We start from the raw sequence: 22,106 nt of genomic DNA, 5'->3' as shown, positions 1-22,106 counted from the left end.
TCACCTTGCATCCCCCCAGCGCTTAGAACAGTGCTTGGCACATAGTGAGCGCTCAACAAATGCCATCATCATTATTATTATTATCATAGGCGAGATCAAAGTACAGTGAGAAGGTTGGCATTAGAGGAACGGAGGGTTCGGGCTGGGCTGGAGTAAGAACCCTCTTTGAGACTGTGAGCCCACTGTTGGGTAGGGACTGTCTCTCTATGTTGCCAATTTGTGCTACCCAAGCGCTTAGTCCAGTGCTCCGCACATAGTAAGCGCTCAATAAATACGATTGATGATGGTGATAAGAGAGGAGTGAGGTGAGGTAGGAGGGGACGAGAGGATGGACGGCTGTAAAGCCAGTGGTGAGGAGGGGTTTCTCTTCGATGCGGAGGTGGGTGGGCAACCGCTGGAGGGTCTCGAGGAGGGGGAAACACGGCCTGAGCGTTTTTGTAGAAAAATGATGAAGGCAGCAGAGTGAAATCTGGACTGGAGTGGGGAGAGACAGGAGGTTGAAAGGTCAGCAAGGAGGCTGGTACAGTCATCCATGGACAAACAGACGGGCTCTCGCCCGCTCCCTTGGCCTCCCCAGACCAGGCTGGCACAGCGGGGGCACACGTGGCGGGCGGGGGAACCATGGGCACCGTCAGACCCCCATAATGGGCAGGAGGCCCATCTCCTCCAAGACGCCTTCCCTGATTAAGCCCTCCCGTCCTCCTCCCCCGCATCTATGTCCATATCTGTTATTTCTTTTAGACTGTGAGCCCACTGTTGGGTAGGGACTGTCTCTAGATGTTGCCAATTTGTACTTCCCAAGCGCTCAGTACAGTGCTCTGCACATCGTAAGCGCTCAATAAATACGATTGATGATTCCTTCATTCCTTCCTTCCTCTCCCCCTCTCCATCCCCCCCGCCTTACCTCCTTCCCTTCCCCACAGCACCTGTATATGTGTATATATGTTTGTACAGATTTATTATTCTATTTATGTATTTATTTATTTTACTTGTACATATCTGTTCTATTTATTTTATTTTGTTGGTATGTTTGGTTTCGTTCTCCGTCTCCCCCTTTTAGACTGTGAGCCCACTGTTGGGTAGGGACTGTCTCTAGATGTTGCCAATTTGTACTTCCCAAGCGCTCAGTACAGTGCTCTGCACATCGTAAGCGCTCAATAAATACGATTGATGATGATGATGATCCAGGAGGGTTAGGATAAATTAGCTCATCATTAAATTGGGGATTAAGACAGCCCGGTGTGGGACAGGTGTGCGTCCAACTGGATAACCTTCGCCACAGCGTGGCGAAGTGGATAGAGCCCAGGCTTGGGAGTCAGGAGGTCATGGGTTCCAATCCCGGCTCCGCCACGTGTCTGCTGTGTGACTTTGGGGAAGTCACTTCACTTCTCTGGGCCTCAGTTCCCTCATCTGCAAAATGGGGATCAAGACTGTGAGCCCCACGTGGGGCAACCTGATCACCTTGTACCCCCCCCCCCCCCCCAGTGCTTAGAACTGTGCTTGGCACATAGTAAGCGCTTAACAAATGTCATCCTTATTATTATTATTATTATTACAGTGTATCTACCCCAGTGCTTAGAACAGTGTTTGGCACTTAGTAAGCACTTTCAGACTGTGAGCCCACTGTTGGGTAGGGACTGCCTCTATATGTTGCCAGCTTGTACTTCCCAAGCGCTTAGTACAGTGCTCTGCACACAGTAAGCGCTCAATAAATACAATTGATGATGATGATTTAACAAGTACCATTATTATTATTATTATTATTATTATTATTATTATTATTATTATTATTACCCCTGGGTTTAGTACAGTGGCTGGCACATAGATTGTAGCTCATTGTGGGCAGGGAATGTGTCTGTTGTCATATTGTACTCTCTCAAGCGCTTAATGCAGTACTTTGCACTCGGTAAGCGCTCAATAAATATGAATAAATGAATAAATATGAATGACTGAATAAAGCACTCAACACATACCATTTTTTTAAATTAAAGTGTGGTTGAGTCTCTGTAGTGGGTAGAGCCTGGGCTTGGGAGTCGGTAGAATGTGGGTTCTAATCCCGGCTCTGCCACTTGTCTCCTTTGTGACCTTGAACAAGTCACTTCACTTCTGTAGTAAAGGGATTGAGATTGTGAGCCCCACGTGGGACAGGGACTATTCATTCATTCAGTCCTATTTATTGAGCGCTTACTGTGTGCAGAGCACTGTACTAAGCGCCTGGGAGGTACAAGTTGGCAACATATAGAGACAGTCCCCTACCCAACAGCGGGCTCGCAGTCTAGAAGATGTCCAACCCCGTTTGCTTACATCCACCCAGGCGCTTAGTACAGTGCCTGCCGTGTAGTAAGTGCTTAACAAATACAATTATTATTTATCTGTATTGTATTGATGTCTGTCTCCCCCCTCTAGACTGCAAGCTTGTTGTGGGCAGGGATTGTCACTCCTTATTGTTGTATTGTTACAATTAGAGAAACAGCATAGCTCAGTGGAAAGAGCCTGGGCTTGGGAGTCAGAGGTCATGGGTTCTAATCCCGACTCCGCCACTTAGCTGTGTGACTTTGGGCAAGTCACTTCACTTTTCTGGGCCTCAGTTCCCTCATCTGTAAAATGGGGATGAAGACTGTGAGCCCCTAGTGGGACAACCTGATTACCTTGTATCTACCCCAGCGCTTAGAACAGTGCTTCACACATAGTAAGCGCTTAACGAATACCAACATCATTATTATTATTATTCACTTCTCTGGGCCTCAGTTACCTCATCTGGAAAATGGGGATGAAGACTGAGCCCCACGTGGGACAACGTGATCACCTTGTATCCCCCCTAGCGCTTGGAACAGTGCTTCGCACATAGTAAGCACTTAACAAACACCATCATTATTATTATTACTGTTCTTTCCCATGCGCTTAGCAGAGTGCTGTGCACACAGTAAGCGCTCAATAAATACGATGGAATGAATTATTCTCCCCCTCGTCCCCCTCCCCATCCCCCCATCTTACCTCCTTCCCTTCCCCACAGCACCTGTATATATGTATATATGTTTGTACAGATTTATTACTGTATTTATTTATTTATCTTGTACATATCTATTCTATTTATTTTATTTTGTTAGTATGATTGGTTTTGTTCTCTGTCTCCCCCTTCTAGAGTGTGAGCCCGCTGTTGGGTAGGGACTGTCTCTATGTGTTGCCGACTTGTACTTCCCAAGCGTTTAGTACAGTGCTCTGCACACAGTAAGCGCTCAATAAATACGATTGATTGATTGATTGATTGACCGAATTATGATGATCAGACCATTAGCTAACGCTGCGTGCAGTACCGCTCGCCCGCCATCAGAGGGCGCCGGAAAGCCGTTCGCTCCTCAGGCGCCGCGGCGCCGTCGGGTCGGGAGGTGCTGGGGGGTGCGCATGCGCGGGGTGGGGTGGAGGGAGATATGCGCATGCGCGGGGGCGCGTGCCTGTCATCGGGGGTGACGGCGCAGCGCCGCCTAGCGGATGGAGCGCGATGGGGCAAGGCCCCGGCCCCATGGCTGCTTCTGGGACAGCAGCCTGCCCTAATGATGATGATGGCATTTATCAATCAATCAGTCGTATTTATTGAGCGCTTACCGTGTGCAGAGTACTGTACTAAGCGCTTGGGAAGTACAAGTTGGCAACATATAGAGGCAGCCCCTACCCAACAGTGGGCTCACAGTCTGAAAGGGGGAGACAGAGAACCAAACCAAACATACTAACAAAGTAAAATAAACAGAATAGATATGTACAAGTAAAATAAATAAATAGAGGAATCATCATAATCATCATCAATCGCATTTATTGAGTGCTTACCGTGTGCAAAGCACTGTACTAAGCGCTTGGGAAGCATAAGTTGGCAACATATAGAGACAGTCCCTACCCAACAGTGGGCTCACAGTCAGAAAGGGGGAGACAGAGAACCAAATCAAACATACTAACAAAATAAAATAAATAGAATAGATATGTACAAGTAAGATAAATAGATAAATAAATAGAGGAATAAATATGTACAAACATATATACATATATACAGGTGCTGTGGGGAAGGGAAGGAGATAAGATGGGGGGATGGATGGGGGGGGAGAAGGGGAGAAGCATTAAGCGCTTACTATGTGCAAAGCACTGTTCTAAGCACTGGGGTAGATACAAAGTAATCAAGTTGTCCCACGGGGGGCCCACGGACTTAATCCCCATTTTCCAGGTGAGGTAACTGAGGCCCAGAGAAGTCACGTGACTTGCCCAAAGTCACACAGCTGACAAGTGGCGGAGCCGGGATTTGAACCCATGACCTCTGACTCCAAAGCCCGGGCTCCTTCCACTGAGCCACGAATCAACAGCAGATACTAATAGCAATGGTGGTAAACTAGTTTTTAAGTGGTTACCGTGTGCAGAGCCCTGTACTGAGCCCTGGAAAGGAGTACACGAGTGGGAATGAGATGTGAACCCTGTAACTCGAGGAGCGTGCAGAGTTTCTGAAAGAGATTTCAAATGTATAACCCATTGAGGAATGAGATCTTAATCACATGGATCTTAAAAATCCTGCCAGCTGAATAACTGAAGATTTATTCAATTCCCGGGCCTGGGAGTCATAAGGTCATGGGTTCGAATCCCAACCCCACCACTTGTCTGCTGGGTGACCTTGGGCAAGTCACTTCACTTCTCTGGGACTCAGTTCCCTCATCTGGAAAATGGGGATTGAGGCCCTGAGCCCCACGTGGGACAGGGACTATGCCCAACCCGATTGGCTTGTATCCACCCCAGAACTTAGTACAGTGTTTTGCATGTAGTAAACGCATAATACCACAATTATTATATCACTTTACTTCTCCGTGCCTCAGTTACCTCATCTGAGGCTCTGAGCCCCACGTGGGACAGGGACTGTGCCTAGCCCAGTTGGCTCCTATCTACCCCAGCGCTTAGTACAGTGTTTGGCACATCGTAAACGCTTAACAAATACCACAATTATTATTATGTCACTTTACTTCTCTGTGCCTCAGTTACCTCAGCTGTAAAATGGGGGCTGAAATGGTGTGGGACAGGTACTGTGTCCTACCCGATTTGCCTGTATCAACCCCAGCACTTAGTACAGTGCCTGGCACACAGAACAGTGCTTTGCACATAGTAAGTGCTTAACAAATACCATCATTATCATTATTATTATAATAAGCACTCAACAAATACCACAGCTATTATTATTATTAAATTGGGGGATTGGCAAGGCACTTACTATATGCCAGGCCCTGCCCTAAGCATCAGGGGAGATAGAAGTGTATCCACCCGCACATCGACTCCCCATTTTACAGATGAGGAAACTGAGGCCAGCCCAGAGAAGCGAAGGGACTTTGCCCAAGCAGTAAAACCAGGATTAGAACCCAGCATAATAATAATAATGATGGCACTTATTAAGTGCTTACTATGTGCAAAGCACTGTTCTAAGCGCTGGGGAGGTTACAAGGTGATCAGGTTGTCCCGTGGGGGGGCTCAAAGTCTTAATCCCCATTTTCCAGATGAGGTAACTGAGGCCCAGAGAAGTGAAGTGACTTGCCCAGAGTCACACAGCTGACAATTGGTGGAGCCGGAGTCAGAACCTGTGACACTCAAACCTGGGCACTTTCTGCTAGGCCTCGCTGCTTCCCTGACTTGGTTGTTTACTGCTCAGGATTCTTATTTTCATTTAATTAACTTTCTGTCCGGTCCACTCCCAAAATAGACATGGCTTTTTAAGGAGAGGTTTTTTCCCATCAGCAAATTGAGATTTGTTATTTTAATTCCACCAGGACCCCTCTTCTCCCCGTCATCCTGGATTCCTTTGCCTCCCCGCTCTCCCAGCCCCTTCCCTCTCTCTCGGGGGAAGGGGGCAGGGTGGGGGTGCCAGCTTATTCCCAAACCACCATTCCATTCATTCAATCATTCAATCGTATTTATTGAGCGCTTACTGTGTGCAGAGCACTGTACTGAGCGCTTGGGAAGCACAAGTTGGCAACATATAGAGACAGTCCCTACCCAACAGTGGGCTCACAGTCTAGAAGGGGGAGACAGAGAACCAAACATACTAACAAAATAAAATAAATAGAATAGATATGTACAAGTAAAATAAATAAATAAATAGAGGAATCATCATAATCATCATCAATCGTATTTATTGAGCGCTTACCATGTGCAGAGTACTATACTAAGCTCTTGGGAAGTACAAGTTGGCAACATATAGAGACAGTCCCTACCCAACAGCGGGCTCACAGTCTAGAAGGGGGAGACAGAGAACAAAACAAAACATATTAACAAAATAAAATAAAGAGAAGAAATATGTACAAATAAAATAGAGTAATAAATAGATAAATAAATAAATTGTTATGCGTCGAGCACTGTTCTAGGCACTGGGGTAGATAGAAGCTAAACAGATCAGATCCAGTCTCTATCCAATGGGACTTACAGTCTAAATAAGAGGAAGAAGAGATAGTTCAATCAATCAATCGATCAATCGTATTTATTGAGTGCTTACTGTGTGCAGAGCACTGTACTAAGCGCTTGGGAATTCCACATTTTTGGAATTCTAGTCGGCCCTTCCGGAGCCCCCAGGGACAGGGAGGCTCAGCAGCAGAGTTGTATCAGACCTACGGCCTATTCATTCATTCATTCAATCATATTTATTGATGATGATGATGGCAATTATTATGCACTTACTATGTGCAAAGCACTGTTCTAAGCGCTGGGGAGGTTACAGAGTGATCAGGTTGTCCCATGTGGGGCTCACAGTCTTAATCCCCATTTTACAGATGAGGTCACTGAGGCACAGAGAAGCTAAGTGACTTGCCCAAAGCCCCACAGATGACAAGTGGAGGAGCCGGAATTTGAACCCATGACCTCTGACTCCAAAGCCCGGGCTCGTTCCACCGAGCCCCGTTGCTTACTCCATTATTGAGTACTTATTTATTGAGCACTTACTGTGTGCAGAGCACTGTACTAAGCGCTTGGGAAGTGCAAGTCGGCAATATATAGAGGCGGTTCCTACCCAACAACAGGCTCACAGTCTAGAAGACGGGCTCACAGGCCTGGCAGTCAGAAGGTCATGGGTTCTAATCCTGGCTCCGCCACTTATCTGCCGTGTGACCTTGGGCAAGTCACTTCACTTCTCTGGCCTCAGTTCCCTCATCTGTAAAAAACGGGGATGAAGAGTGTAAGCCCACTGTGGGACGGGGACTGTATGCAACCTGATTAACTCCCCTCCTCCATTGCCCCTACTCCCTCCCTCTGCTTTACCCCCTTCCCCTCCCCACAGCACTTGCATATATCATCATCATCATCAATCGTATTTATTGAGCGCTTACTATGTGCATTTGTACATATTTATTACTCTATTTTATTATTCATTCATTCATTCATTCAATCATATTTATTGAGTGCTTACTGTGTGCAGAGCACTGGACTAAGTGCTTGGGAAGTACAAGCTGTGTGGCTCAGTGGAAGAGAGCACAGGCATTGGAGTCAGAGGTCATGGGTTCAAATCCCGGCTCCGCCAATTGTCAGCTGTGTGACTTTGGGCAAGTCACTTAACTTCTCTATGCCTCAGTTACCTCATCTGTAAAATGGGGATTAAGACTGTGAGCCCCCCGTGGGACAACCTGATCACCTTGTAACCTCCCCAGCGCTTAGAACAGTGCTTTGCACGTAGTAAGTGCTTAATAAATGCCATTATTATTATTACAAGTGGGCAACATATAGGGACGGTCCCTACCCAACAACGGGCTCACAGTCTAGAAGGGGGAGACAGACAACAAAACAAAACATGTGGATGGGTGTCAAGTCATCAGAATAAATAGAAGTAAAACTAGATGCACATCATTAACAAAATAAATAGAATAGTAAATATGTACAAGTAAAATAAATAGAGTAATAAATCTGTACAAACATATATACACGTGCCGTGAGGAGGGGAAGAAGGTAGGGCGGGGGGGATGGGGAAAAAGAGGAAAGAGGGGGCTCAGTCTGGGAAGGCCTCCTGGAGGAGGTGTGTGTCTCTAGCTATAATTCCATTTATCTATTTTGATGCTATTGATGCCTGCCTACTTATTTTGTTTTGTTGTCTGTTTCCCCCCCTTCTAGACTGTGAGCCCGTTGTTGGGTAGGGATTGTCTCTGTTGCCAAATCATACTTTCCAAGTGCTTAGTAATAATAATAATAATAATGGCATTTTTTAAGTGCTTACTATGTGCGGAGCACTGTTCTAAGCGCTGGGGGGGGGGGGATACAAGGTGATCAGGTTGTCCCACGTGGGGCTCACAGTCTTAGTCCCCATTTTACAGATGAGGTAACTGAGGCTCAGAGAAGTTAAGTGACTTGCCCAAGGTCAATCAATCGATCAGTCGTATTTATTGAGCGCTTACTGTGTGCAGAGCACTGTACTAAGCGCCTGGGAAGTACAAGTTGGCAACATACAGAAACAGTCCCTACCCTTAGTACAGTGCTGTGCACACAGTAAGCACTCAATCAATCAATCAATCAATCAATCAATCGTATTTATTGAGCGCTTACTATGTGCAGAGCACTGTACTAAGCGCTTGGGAAGTACAAATTGGCAACACATAGAGACAGTCCCTACCCAACAGTGGGCTCACAGTCTAAAAGGGGGAATAAATAAATATTTATGATATATGATTATATATTATGATATATGATTATGATATATATGATATATGATCAATAAATATGATTGAAAGAATGAATGAATGAACTTGTATCTATCCCAGTGCTTAGAACAGTGCTTGGCACATAGTAAGCCCTTAACAAGCACCATAATTTTTTGAGCGCTTATTGTGTGTGCTAAGCACTTGGGGGAGTACACTACAACAATTAAACAGACACATTCCCTCCCACAATGAGCTCTCGGTTTAGATGGGGAGACAGACATTAATATAAATAACACCCTGAAATGACCCCCCACACCTCTCTGTCTCTGTGGGTGTCTCTCCGTTCCGGTGCCCGTCTCCCTCTTCCTCTGCGTGTGTGCTGGTAGGGGGTGAGGGGATGGGGGTGGTTCCCCTCGCTGTGCCATCTCTCTGCCCTGGCATCATGTGCATATTGGTTTTTTTTAGTGGTGTTTATTAAGCGCTTACTATGTGCCAAGCACTGTTCTTGCATTGTACTTTCCCATGCACTTAATACAGTGCTCGGCACAGAGTAAGCAGTCAATAAAGATGACTGAAGAAGTGTACGTGACCCTCTGCCTCCCTCCGTGTGCATGTATTTCAACCTGTCTGTCTTTGGGTGTGGGTGAGTCTCTCTGTTTGTGTTCCTCTGTCTTCCTTTGCGTGTGTGTGTGTGTGTGTGTTTGTGTGTTGGCATGTCTGTATGGGTGTCCCTGGGTGTCTGTGTCTCCTGATTTGGTAGGGACCTGGGGAGAGATCGCACAGCTCATTGTGTATTATTGTTTGCCTCTCTGAATTCATTCATTCAGTCATATCGTGGAATTCAATCAGTTGTGGAATTCATTCATTCATCAGAGCAGCAGCGTGGCGCAGTGGAAAGAGCCCGGGCTTTGGAGTCAGAAGTCACGGGTTCAATGCCAATTGTCAGCTGTGTGACTTTGGGATAGTCACTTCACTTCTCTGTGCCTCAGTTACCTCCTCTGTAAAATGGGGGTGAAGACCGTGAGCCCTCAGTGCAACAACCTGATCACCTTGTAACCTCCCCAGCACTTAGAACAGTGCTTTGCACATAGTAAGCGCTTAATAAATGCCATTAGTATTATTATTATTATTTATTGAGTGCTTACTGTGTGCAGAGCACTGTACTAAGCGCCAAATGTGCGTGTCTGTATGTGTATATCTGGGCGTGTCTGTGAGAGTGTCTCTGGGTGCCCGTCTCTCTCTTCCTGATTTGGTAAGGACTGGGGGGAGGTCACACAGCTTATTATTTGTCGTGGGCCGGGGATGTGTCTTGTTTATTGTTCCGTCGTCCTCTCCCAAGCACTTACTACAGCACTTTTGTGCACAGAAAGCACTCAATAAGTACGATTGAATGAATGAATGAATGAATGAATGATGTCGTAATGGAGCGTCTCTCAGTATATGAGTCTCTGTCTTGGTGTTTATGCGTCTGGGTGTCTGTGAGAGTGTCTTTGGGTGCCTCTCTCTCCCTTCCTGAATTGGTAGGGACTGGGGAGAGGTCATACAGCTCATTATTAGTTGTGGGCAGGGAATGTGTCTGTTTATTGTTCTATTGTACTCTCCCAAGCACTTAGTACAGTGGACATGGGTCAATAAAGTCAGAGGACGTGGGTTCTAATCCCAGCTCCGCCACTTAATAATAATAATAATCTTACCTCCTTCCCTTCCCCACAGCACCTGTATATATGGATATATGTTTGTACATATTTATTACTCTATTTATTTATTATTTTACTTGTACATATCTATTCTATTTATTTTATTTTGTCAGTATGTTTGGTTTTGTTCTCTGTCTCCCCCTTTTAGACTGTGAGCCCACTGTTGGGTAGGGACTGTCTCTATATGTTGCCAATTTGTACTTCCCAAGCGCTTAGTACAATGCTCTGCACATAGTAAGTGCTCAATAAATACAATTGATTGATTGATTGATTATTGTACTCTCCCAAGCACTTAGTACAGTGGACATGGGTCAATAAAGTCAGAGGAAGTGGGTTCTAATCCCAGCTCCGCCACTTAATAATAATAATAATCATGATGATGGCATCTGTTAAGCACTTACTATGTGCAAAGCTCTGATCTAAGTGCTGGGAAGGTTACAAGGTGATCAGGTTGTCCCACGGGGGGACTCACAGTCTTGATCCCCATTTTACAGATGAGGTAACTGAGGCCCAGAGAAGTGAAGTGACTTGCCCAAAGTCACACAGCTGACAATTGGCGGAGCCAGGATTTGAACCCATGACCTCTGACTCCAAAGCCCGTGCTCTTTTCCATTGAGCCACGCTACTTGTCTGCTGTGTGACCCTGGGCAAGCCACTTAACTTCTCTGGGCCTCAGTTACCTCATCTGTAAAATGGGGATGAAGACTGTGAGCCCCATGTGGGACAACCTGATTACCTTGTAACTACCCCAGGGCTTAGAACAGTGCTTGGCACATAGTAAACACTTAACAAATACCATTATTATTATTACTACTAGCTCTCTTCCTCCCTTCAAGGCCCTACTGAGAGCTCACCTCCTCCAGGAGGCCTTCCCAGACTGAGCCCCCTCCTTCCTCTCCCCCTTATCCCCCTCTCCACCCCCACCATCTTACCTCCTTCCCTTCCCCACAGCACCTGTCTATATGTATATATGTTTGTACATATTTATTACTCTATTTTACTTGTACATATCTATTCCATTTATTTTATTTTGTTAATATGTTTGGTTTTGTTGTCTGTCTCCCCTTTCTAGACTGTAAGCCCACTGTTGGGTAGGGACCATCTCTAGATGTTACCAACTTGTACTTCCCAAGCGCTTAGTACAGTGCTCTGCACACAGTAATTGCTCAATAAATACGATTGAATGAATGAATTTGTGTGTGTGTGTGTGTGTGTGTGTGTGTGTGTGTGTGTGAGTTCCTGATTTCGTAGGAACTGGGGAGAGAGTCATTCATTCATTCATTCAATTGTATTTATTGAGCCGCTTACTGTGTGCAGAGCACTGTACTAAACACTTGGAAAGTTCAATTAGGCAGTAAAGATAGACAATCCCTGCCCACACCAGGCTTACAGTCTAGAGGGGGGAGACAGACATCAAAACAAATAAACAGGCATCAATATGAATAAACAGAATTATAGATATATAGACATTCATTCATTCATGCAATCATATTGAGTGTCAAAACAAGTAAACAGGCATTAGTATAAATAAATAGAATTATAGATATACACATGTACACAAATCACCAGGAGATTACAGAACTCATTATTAACAATAATAATAGCAATAGTATTATTAAGTGCTTCCTTCGTGGGGTAGATTCAAGATGAGTAGATTGGACACAGGTTCATGAAAAGCAGTGTGACCTATTGGAAAGCTCCTGCCTGGGAGCCAGGAGGACCTGGTTTCTAATCCCAGCTCCGCCAGTGTCTGCTGTGTGACCTTGGGCAAGTCACTCCTTCTCTGGGCCTCAGTGACCTCATTTGTAAAACTGGGATGATGACTGTCAGCACCATGGGGGACAGGGACTGTGTCCAACCTGATTTGCTTGTATGCACCCCAGCATTTAGTACAGTGCCTGGCACATAGTAAATGCTTAATGTATAGTAAGTGCTTAACAAATATCATAAAAAAACAAAGAGAGCAGCGTGGCTCAGTGGGCTTGGGAGTCAGAGGTCATGGGTTCTAATGCTGGCTCCGCCACTTCATTCAATCGTATTTATTGAGCGCTTACTGTGTACAGAGCACTGTACTAAGCGCTTGGGAAGTCCAAGTCGGCAGCATATAGAGATGGTCCCTACCCAACAGTGGGCTCACAGTCTAGAAGGGGGAGACAGAGAACAAAACAAAACATATTAACAAAATAAAATAAATAGAATAAGTATGTACAAATAAAATAGAGTAATAAATACATACAAACATATATACATATATACAGGTGCTGTGGGGAGGGGAAAGAGGTAAGGCGAGGGGGAGAGGAAGGGGGGTACTCAGTCTGGGAAGGCCTCCTTGTCAGCTGTGTAAATTTGGGCAAGTCACTTAACTTCTCCATGCCTCAGTTACCTCTTCTGTAAAATGGGAATTAAGACTGTGAGCCCCATGTGGGACAACCTGATTACCATGCATCCCCCCCAAGTGCTTAGGACAGTGCTTGGCACATAGTAAGCGCTTAGTAAATGCTGTTATTCTTATTATTATTATTATTATGTGCTTACTATGTGCCAGGCACTGAGCTAAGCACTGGGGTGGATACACACAAATCAGGTTGGATGCAGTCCCTGTATCACGTGGGGCTCACGGTCTTATTCCCCATTTTCCAGATGAGGGAACTGAGGCACAGGGAAGTGAAGTGGTCTTGCCCAAGGTCACAAAGCGGATGAGTGGCGGAGCTGGGATTAGAACCCATGACCTCCTGACTCCAGACCCGAGCTCTAACCACTATACCATGCTGCTTCCCAAAACACAATCCCTGTCCTATAGTCCAAGTTTGCAGAAAGAACGGGTATTGATGGCCTAGTGGCTAGAGCTCAGGCCCGGGAGTCAGAAGGTCATGGGTTCTAATCCTAGCTCCTCCACTGGTCTGCTGTGTGACCTCAGGCAAGTCACTTCATTCATTCATTCATTCAGTCAGTCGTATTTTTTGAGCGCTTACTGTGTGCAGAGCACTGGACTAAGCGCTTGGGAAGTACAAGTCGGCAACATATAGAGATGGTCCCTACCCAACAACGGGCTCACAGTCTAGAAGGGGGAAGCAGACAACAGAACAAAACATGTAGACAGGTGTCAAAATCGTCAGAACAAATAGAATTAGAGTTGTATGCACATCATTAACAACATAAATAGAATAGTAAATATGTACAAGTATAAATAGAGTAATAAATCTGTACAAATATATACAAGTGCTGTGGGGAGGGGAAGGAGGTGGGGCGGGGGGATGGAGAGGAGGAGAGGAAAAAGGGGGCTCAGTCTGGGAAGGCCTCCTGGGGGAGGTGAGCTCTCAGTAGGGCTTTGAAGGAGGGAAGAGAGCTAGTTTGGTGGATGTGTGGAGGGAGGCCATTCCAGGCCAGGGAAAGGACGTGGGCCGAGGGTCGACGGTGGGACAGGCAAGGACGAGGCCCAGTGAGGAGGTGAGCGGCGGCAGAGGAGAAGAGGGTGAGGGCTGGGCTGGAGAAGGAGAGAAGGGAGGGGAGGTAGGAGGGGGCGAGGCGATGGATGGATGGACAGCCTTGAGGCCGAGTGAGGAGTTTTTGCTTAATTCGTAGGTTGACAGGCAGCCACTGGAGATTTTTGAGGAGAGGATTGACATGCCCAGAGCGTTTCTGTACAAAGATAATCCGGGCAGCAGAGTGAAGTATAGACTGAAGTGGGGAGAGACAGGAGGATGGCACATCAGAGAGGAGGCTGATGCAGTCATCCAGTCGGGATAGGATGAGAGATTGAACCAGCAAGGTAGAGGTTTGGATGGGCCTTCACTTCTCTGGGCCACAGTTCCCACACCTGCAAAATGGGGATGAAGACTGTGAGCCCTGCGTGGGATAGGGACTGCATCCAACCTGATTAGTTGATATCCACCCGAGCGCCTAGCACATAATAAGTGCTTAACAAATACTATAATAATCATAATCGTTGTTACTATTTTACAAGTGAGGAAATTAAGGGACTTTCCAAGGTCACACAGCCTTTTATCTGATTCCCAACAGGAGTTGGAGAGAGAATGAGAGAGACAGAGAGACAGAGAGAGAGAGAGAAAGAGAGAGAGAGAGTGTGTGTGTGTGTGTGTGTGTGTGTGTGTGTGTGTGTGTGTGATGCCCCCGCTGCCCTCCTTTGCCCTACCCAGGGGTCCTGGCTTGGGAGTAGCCCGAAAGTCAGTATTTACTCAGAGGGTCTGTTTACAGTGCTCTGGGCAGTAAATATTTGCTTTGCAGCAGGGAGTCAGTGCCCCAACTCCACCCTGGTTCCAAACAGGAAACTTCCTGCTACCAAATCCCCCCTTAAATCCTCTCTTCCCAAGCTCACTCTCAGGCAGTCAGTCTGTCCATCGTATTTATTGAGCACTTACTGTGCGCAGAGCACTGTATTTCATTCATTCATTCATTCAATCGTATTTATTGAGTGCTTACTGTGTGCAGAGCACTGTACTAAGTGTTTGGGAAGTACAAGTTGGCAACATATAGAGACGGTCTCTACCCAACAGTGGGCTCACAGTCTAGCAGGGGGAGACAGGGAACAAAACCAAACATATTAACAAAATAAAATAGAGTAAATATGTACAAGTAAAATAAATACATAAGGAGAGTAATAAATACGTATAAATATATATACAGGTGCTGTGGGGAGGGGAAGGAGGTAAGGCGGGGGGGGGGATGGGAAGGACTTTAGACTGTGAGTCCACTGTTGGGTAGGGACTGTCTCTATGTGTTGCCAACTTGTACTTCCCAAGCGCTTAGTACAGTGCTCTGCACACAGTAAGCGCTCAATAAATACGATTGATGATGATGAGGGGGAGAGGGGGAGGGGACTCAGTCTGGGAAGGCCTCCTGGAGGAGGTGAGCTCTCAGTAGGGCTTTGAAGCACTTGGCACCTAGTAAGCGCTCACCAAATAGGACTGCGGGGGGGGCTCACTGTACTAAGCGCTTGGGGAAGACCAGAGAACAATAGAACAGACACAATCAATCAATCAGTCGTATTTATTGAGGGCTTACTGTGTGCAGAGCACTGTACTAAGCGCTTGGGAAGTACAAGTTGGCAACATATAGAGACACTCCCTACCCACAGGGAGCTAACAGTGTAGAGGAGGAGACAGACATGAATAGAAATAAATAAAAAGACAGATATGGATGTAAGTGGTGTGGGGCTGGGAGTGGGGATGAATGAAGGGAGCGAGGCAGGGCGACGCAGAAGGGAGTGGGAGAAGAGGAAAGAAGGGCTCAGTCAGGGAAGGCCTCTTGGAGGAGATGGGCCTTCAGTAAGACTTCGGAGAGGGGGAGAGTCGTTGTCTGTCGGATTTGAGGAGGGAGGGCGTTCCAGGCCAGAGGCAGGAGGTGGGCGAGGGGTTGGTGGCAAGACTGGCAAGATGGAGGCACAGGGAGAGGGTTGGCATCAGAAAAGCGAAGTGTGTGGGCTGGGATGGAGTAGGAGAGAAGCAAGGTGAAGTAGGAGTTGCACCTGTATATATGTATATATGGTTGTACATATTTATTACTCTATTTATTTTACTTGTACATTTCTATCCTATTTTATTTTGTTGGTATGTTTGGTTCTGTTCTCTGTCTCCCCCTTTTAGACTGTGAGCCCACTGTTGGGTAGGGACTGTCTCTATGTGTTGCCAATTTGTACTTCCCAAGCGCTTAGTACAGTGCTCTGCACATAGTAAGCGCTCAATAAATACGATTGATTGATTGATTGACTGATTGAGGGGGCCAGGGGATTGAGGGTTTTAAAGCGCTCCCTTCTGTGTCGTTTGGTCACGTGATCGATCTGAGTGGCTGATGGGCGGGGCTTGGTACCGGCACGTGACCGCTCCGGGCGATATGTGGGCGTGGCTTCAACGCAGGGCGGGGCTGCGGGCGGGTGGCGGCGGGCGTGGCTTGGTGTTTGGGGGCGGGGCGTGTGGGCCGGCACGTGACCGTTCCGGGTGGTGGGTGGGTGGGGCTTAATGGCCGGGGGCGGGGCTGTGGGCCGGCACGTGATCGCCCTGAGTGACGGGTGGGCGGGGCTGCGGGCCGGCACGTGATTGCTCCGGCTGATAGGTGGGCGGGGCTTGGTGCCCAGGGCGGGGCCCGCAGGCCGGCACGTGACCGCTGCGGGTGACGGGTGGGCGGGGCATAATGCCCGGGGGCGGGGCCTGCGGGTCGGCACCTGATCGCCCTGAGTGACGGGTGGGCGGGGGCTGCGCGCCGGCACGTGATCGCTCTGGGTGATGGGTGGGCGGGGCTTAGTGTCAGGGGGCGGGGCCTGGAGTCCGGCACGTGACCTCTCTGGGTGAATGGGGCGGGGCCTGGTGGGCGGGGCCGGAGACTTGTGGAGAAGCAGCGTGGCTCAGTGGAAATAATAGTAATAATAATAATAATGATAGCACTTATTAAGCGCTTACTATGTGCAAGGCCCTGTTCTAAGAGCTGGGGAGGTTAACAAAGTGATCAGGTTGTCCCACGTGGGGCTCACAGTCTTAATCCTCATTTTACAGATGAGGAAACTGAGGCCCAGAGAAGTGAAGTGAGTTGCTAAAGGTCACACAGCTGACCATTGGCGGAGCTGGGATTCGAACCCATGACCTCTGACTCCCAAGCCGGGGCTCTTTCCACTGAGCCACGCGTGTGCTCGTGGTGAATGTGGCGGGACTTGTTTTCGGCGGGGGCAGGGCACCGCTCCCCTCGAATGTGGCTGAACTGGTTTAATAATAGTTATGGTATTTGATGATGATGATAATGATTATTCATTCATTCAATCGTATTTATTGAGCGCTTACTATGTGCAGAGCACTGGACTAAGCGCTTGGGAAGTACAAGTCGGCAACATATAGAGACGGTCCCTACCCATCAATGGGCTCACAGTCTAGAAGGGGGACACAGACAACAAAGCAAAACATGTAGACAGGTGTCAAAACCGTCAGAACAAATAGAATTATGGCCATAATGCACGTCATTAACAAAATAAATAGGATAGTAAATATGTACAAGTAAAATAAATAGAGTAATAAATCTGTACAAATAGATATACAAGTGCTGTGGGGAGGGGAAGGAGGTAGGGCAGAAGTGGGGGGAATGGGGAGGAGGAGAGGAAAAAGGGGGCTCAGTCTGGGAAGGCCTCCTGGGGGAGGTGAGCTCTCAGTAGGGCTTGGAAGGGAGGAAGAGAGCTAACTTGGCGGATGCCAAGGGAGAGGGAGAGCATTCCAGGCCAAGGGAAGGACAGGGGCCGGGGGTCGACGGCGGGACAGGCGAGAAAGAGGCCCAGTGAGGAGGGGATGGGGAAGGAGAGAAGGGAGGGGAGGTAGGAGGGGGCAAGGGGATGGAGAGCCTTGAAGCCGAGAGTGAGGAGATTATTCATTCATTCATTCATTCAATCGTATTTATTGAGCGCTCACTGCATGCAGAGCACTGTACTAAGCACTTGGGAAGTACAAGTTGGCAACATATAGAGACGGTCCCTACCCAACATTGGGCTCACAGTCTAGAAGGGGGAGACAGAGAACAAAACAAAACATATTAAAATAAAATAAATAGAATAAATATGTACAAATAAAATAGAGTAATAAATACATACAAACCTATATACATATATACAGGTGCTGTGGGGAGGGGAAGGAGGTAAGGCAGCGGGGATGGAGAGGGGGAGGAGGGGGAGAGGAAGGAGGGGGCTCAGTCTGGGAAGGCCTTCTGTTGGAGGTGAGCTCTCAGTAGGGCCTTGAAGGGAGGAAGAGAGCTAGCTTGGCGGATGGGCAGAGGGAGGCCATTCCAGGCCGGGGGTCGATGGCGGGACAGGCGAGAACGAGGCACGGTATTTGTTAAGCGCTTACAATGTTCCAAGCCCTGTTCTAAGCGCTACGGTAGATACAAGGTAATCAAGTTGTCCCACGTGGGGCTCAGGGTCTTAATCAATCGTATTTATTGAGCGCTTACTATGTGCAGAGCACTGTAATGCCCATTTTACAGATGAGATAACTGAGGCCCAGAGAAGTCCCCCAAATCACCCATCTTACAAGTGACGGAGTCGGGATTAGAACCCACGACCTCTGACTCCCAACCCCGGTCTCTTTCCACTAAGCCATGCTGCTCCTCTGACTATGAGGCAGACACTGTTCTAAGCGCTGGAGCAGATACAAGCAAATCGGGTTGGACGCAGTCCCTGTCCCACATGGGGCTCCCAGTCTTCATCCACATTTTACAGATGAGGTCACTTAATTAAGTGATATGGTACTTGATGATGATGATGATTTGCGCAGGGTCACACAGCCGACAGGCGGCTGAGGTGGAATTAGAACCCATGACCTTCTGCCCCCCAATCCTGTGTTCAATCCACTACGCCCTGCTGCTTCTGTGGTGGGCAGCAGGGGAGGGGGCCTGATCAATCAATCAATCAATCAATCGTATTTATTGAGCGCTTACTGTGTGCAGAGCACTGGACTAAGTGCTTGGGAAGTACAAGTTGGCAGCACATAGAGACAGTCCCTAGAGAAGCAGGGTGGCTCAGTGGAAAAGAGCCCGGGCTTTGGAGTCCGAGGTCATGGGTTCAAATCCCGCCTCCGCCAATGGTCAGCTGGGTGACTTTGGGCAAGTCACTTAATAATAATAATGTTGGCATTTGTTAAGCGCTTACTACGTGCAAAGCACTGTTCTAAGCGCGGGGGGGGGGGGATACAAAGTGATCAGGTTGTCCCATGTGGGGTTCACAGTCTTAATCCCCATTTTACAGGTGAGGTAACTGAGGCTCAGAGAAGTTAAGTGACTTGCCCAAGGTCACACAGCAGACATGTGGCGGAGCCAGGATTCGAACCCATGACCTCTGATTCCAAAGCCCGGGCTCTTTCCACTGAGCCACGCTGCCCCACTTGACTTCTCCAGGCCTCAGTGACCTCATCTGTAAAATGGGGATGAAGACTGTGAACCCCCAGTGGGACAACCCGATCTCCTTGGGCTTAGAAGAGTGCTTTGCACGTAGTAAACGCTTAACAAATTCCTTTGTTATGATTACAGCGCTCTGCACTCAGTAAGAGCTCAATAAATGCGATTGATTGATTGATTGAATGAGTGACTTGAAGGGAGTGAATAAATGAAGTGTGTCCGGGCGGGGTTTAGGATCTGCGGGCGTGTCTGGGGGCGGGCACAGGGTGGGCCCGGACGAAGCTGCCCGAGCTGGTTTGCGGGAGCACACGGTAAGCGCTCAATAAATAGGATTGAATGAATGAATGGAGGCCGGGGGGCTGTGTGGGGCCCGGTGGGTGGGCGGTTTGGGTAGGGACCGCCTCCATATGTTGCCAACTTGTACTTCCCAAGCGCTTAGTACAGTGCTCTGCACACAGTAAGCGCTCAAAAATACGATGCTGATGATGATGGTATTTGTTAAGCGCTTACTATATGCAAAGCACTGCTGTAAGCGCTGCGGAGGATACAAGGTGATCACGTTGTCCCACGTGGGGCTCACAGCCGTAATCATCATCATCAATCGTATTTATTGAGCGCTTACTTGAGAAGCAGCGTGGCTCAGTGGAAATCAATCAATCAATCGTATTTATTGAGCGCTTACTATGTGCAGAGCACTGTACTAAGCGCTTGGGAAGTACAAGTTGGCAACAGATAGAGACGGTCCCTATCCAACAGTGGGCTCACAGTCTAGAAGGGGGAGACAGAGAACAGAACCAAACATACCAACAAAATAAAATAGGATAGAAATGTACAAGTAAAATAAATAAATAAATAAAGAGCCCGGCCTTTGGAGTCAGAGGTCATGGGTTCGAATCCCGCTCTGCCACATGTCTGCTGTGTGACCTTGTTAACAAATGCCATCATGTTAACAAATGCCATCATTACTTACTATGTGCAGAGCACTAATCCCCATTTGACAGATGAGGGAACAGAGGCCCAGTGAAGTGACTTGCCCAAAGTCACACAGCTGACAGTTGGCGGAGGCGGGATTCGAACCCACGACCTCTCTGACTCCAAAGCCCGGGCCCTTTCCACTGAGCCACGCTGCTGCGATTGAATGAATGAATGAATGAATGACTGGGGGCGTGGCCTGATGGATAAAAACAATAATAATGATGGTATTTGTTAAGTAAGCGCTTACTAGGTGCAAAGCACCGTTCTAAGCGCTGGGGAGGTGACAGGGTGATGAGGTTGTCCCCCGGGGGGCTCACAGTCTTCATCCCCGTTTTACAGATGAAGTCACTGAGGCTCCGAGAATAATAATAGACTGCGAGCCCACTGTTGGGTAGGGACTGTCTCTATATGTTGCCAGCTTGTACTTCCTAAGCGCTTAGTACAGTGCTCTGCACACAGTAAGCGCTCAATAAATACGATTGATTGATTAATAATAATAATCATCATCATCAGTCGTATTTATTGAGTGCTTACTGTGTGCAGAGCACTGTCCTAAGCGCTTGGGAAGTACAATTTGGCAACATATAGAGACAGTCCCTACCCAACAGTGGGCTCACAGTCTAAAAGGGGGAGACAGACAACTAAACCAAACATCCTAACAAAATAAAATAAATAGAATAGATATGTACAAGTAAAATAAATAAATAAATAGAGTAATATATACATATATACAGGTGCTGTGGGGAAGGGAAGGAGGTAAGATGGGGGGGGACGGAGAGGGGGACGAGGGGGAGATATAATAATATATAATGACAGCATTTATTAAGCGCTTACTATGTGCAAAGCACCGTTCTAAGCGCTGGGGAGGTTACAAGGTGATCAGGTTGTCCCACGGGGGGCTCACAGTCTTCATCCCCATTTTTCCAGATGAGGGAACTGAGGCCCCGAGAAGTGAAGTGACTCGCCCAAAGTCACCCAGCAGACAAGCGGCGGAGAGTCGGGATTTGAACCCACGACCTCAGACTCCCAAGCCCGGGCTCTTTCCACTGAGCCACGCTGCTTCTGGCTGAGGGCGGGGGCCCGTGGGCTTTGGGCGGGGCCTTGGGGGCGGCTGAAGGTGTCCGGAGCCCATCGCCCATCACCTGTGGCCCATCGCCCATCACCTATCGCCTATCGCCCATCGCCCATCACCTATCGCCCATCGCCCGCACCATGGTGGGCGACGCCTGCAGGCCCCCGGGGGCCCGGCCCGGGCTCGGCTGCAAGACCGTCCTGCGGGCCCTGGGCACGGCCCTCAGGTCAGCAAGCCCGGGCAACGGGCACCGAGAGCTCACCTCCTCCAGGAGGCCTTCCCAGACTGAGCCCCTTCCTTCCTCTCCCCCTCGTCCCCCTCTCCATCCCCCCCATCTTACCTCCTTCCCTTCCCCACAGCACCTGTATATATGTATATATGTTTGTACATATTTATTACTCTATTTATTTTACTTGTACATATCTATTCTATTCATTTTATTTTGTTAATATGTTTGGTTTTGTTCTCTGCCTCCCCCTTCTAGACTGTGAGCCCACTGTTGGGTAGGGACTGTCTCTAGATGTTGCCAACTTGGACTTCCCAGGCGCTTAGTACAGTGCTCTGCACACAGTAAGCGCTCAGTAAATACGATTGATTGATCATCATCATCATCATCATCAAGAAAAACCACAATTGTTATTATTAAGCTTCCCTGCAGCCTCTTATATGTACAAATATGTTTGTACATATTTATTACTCTTTATTTTACTTGTACATATCTATTTATTTTATTTTGTTAATATGTTTGATTTTGTTCTCTGTCTCCCCCTTCTAGACTGTGAGCCTACTGTTGGGTAGGGACCGTCTCTATATGTTGCCAACTTGGACTTCCCAAGCGCTTAGTACAGT

At 47.7% G+C, this 22,106-nt stretch overlaps 1 protein-coding gene across 3 annotated transcripts in view; it reads left to right on the top strand.

Annotated features, from left to right (window-relative positions):
- Positions 1-22,106, top strand: part of MOB2 (MOB kinase activator 2) — an 84,860-nt gene that overhangs the window by 45,365 nt on the left and 17,389 nt on the right. Inside the window, exon 1 of one of the 3 annotated variants that reach the window (XM_038764494.1) lies at positions 21,398-21,483. The exons of the other annotated variants lie outside the window; for them this stretch is intronic. Coding sequence (XP_038620422.1) covers positions 21,398-21,483 — 86 coding nt within the window. Of the gene's footprint in view, positions 1-21,397; positions 21,484-22,106 lie in introns of those variants that run through there. 3 annotated transcript variants of the gene reach the window in all.

This window comes from Tachyglossus aculeatus, chromosome 22 (assembly GCF_015852505.1).
Source record: "Tachyglossus aculeatus isolate mTacAcu1 chromosome 22, mTacAcu1.pri, whole genome shotgun sequence".
Lineage (NCBI taxonomy): Eukaryota > Metazoa > Chordata > Mammalia > Monotremata > Tachyglossidae > Tachyglossus > Tachyglossus aculeatus.
Note: the sequence above shows the minus strand (reverse complement) of the source record. Positions and strands in the feature narration are given on the sequence as shown.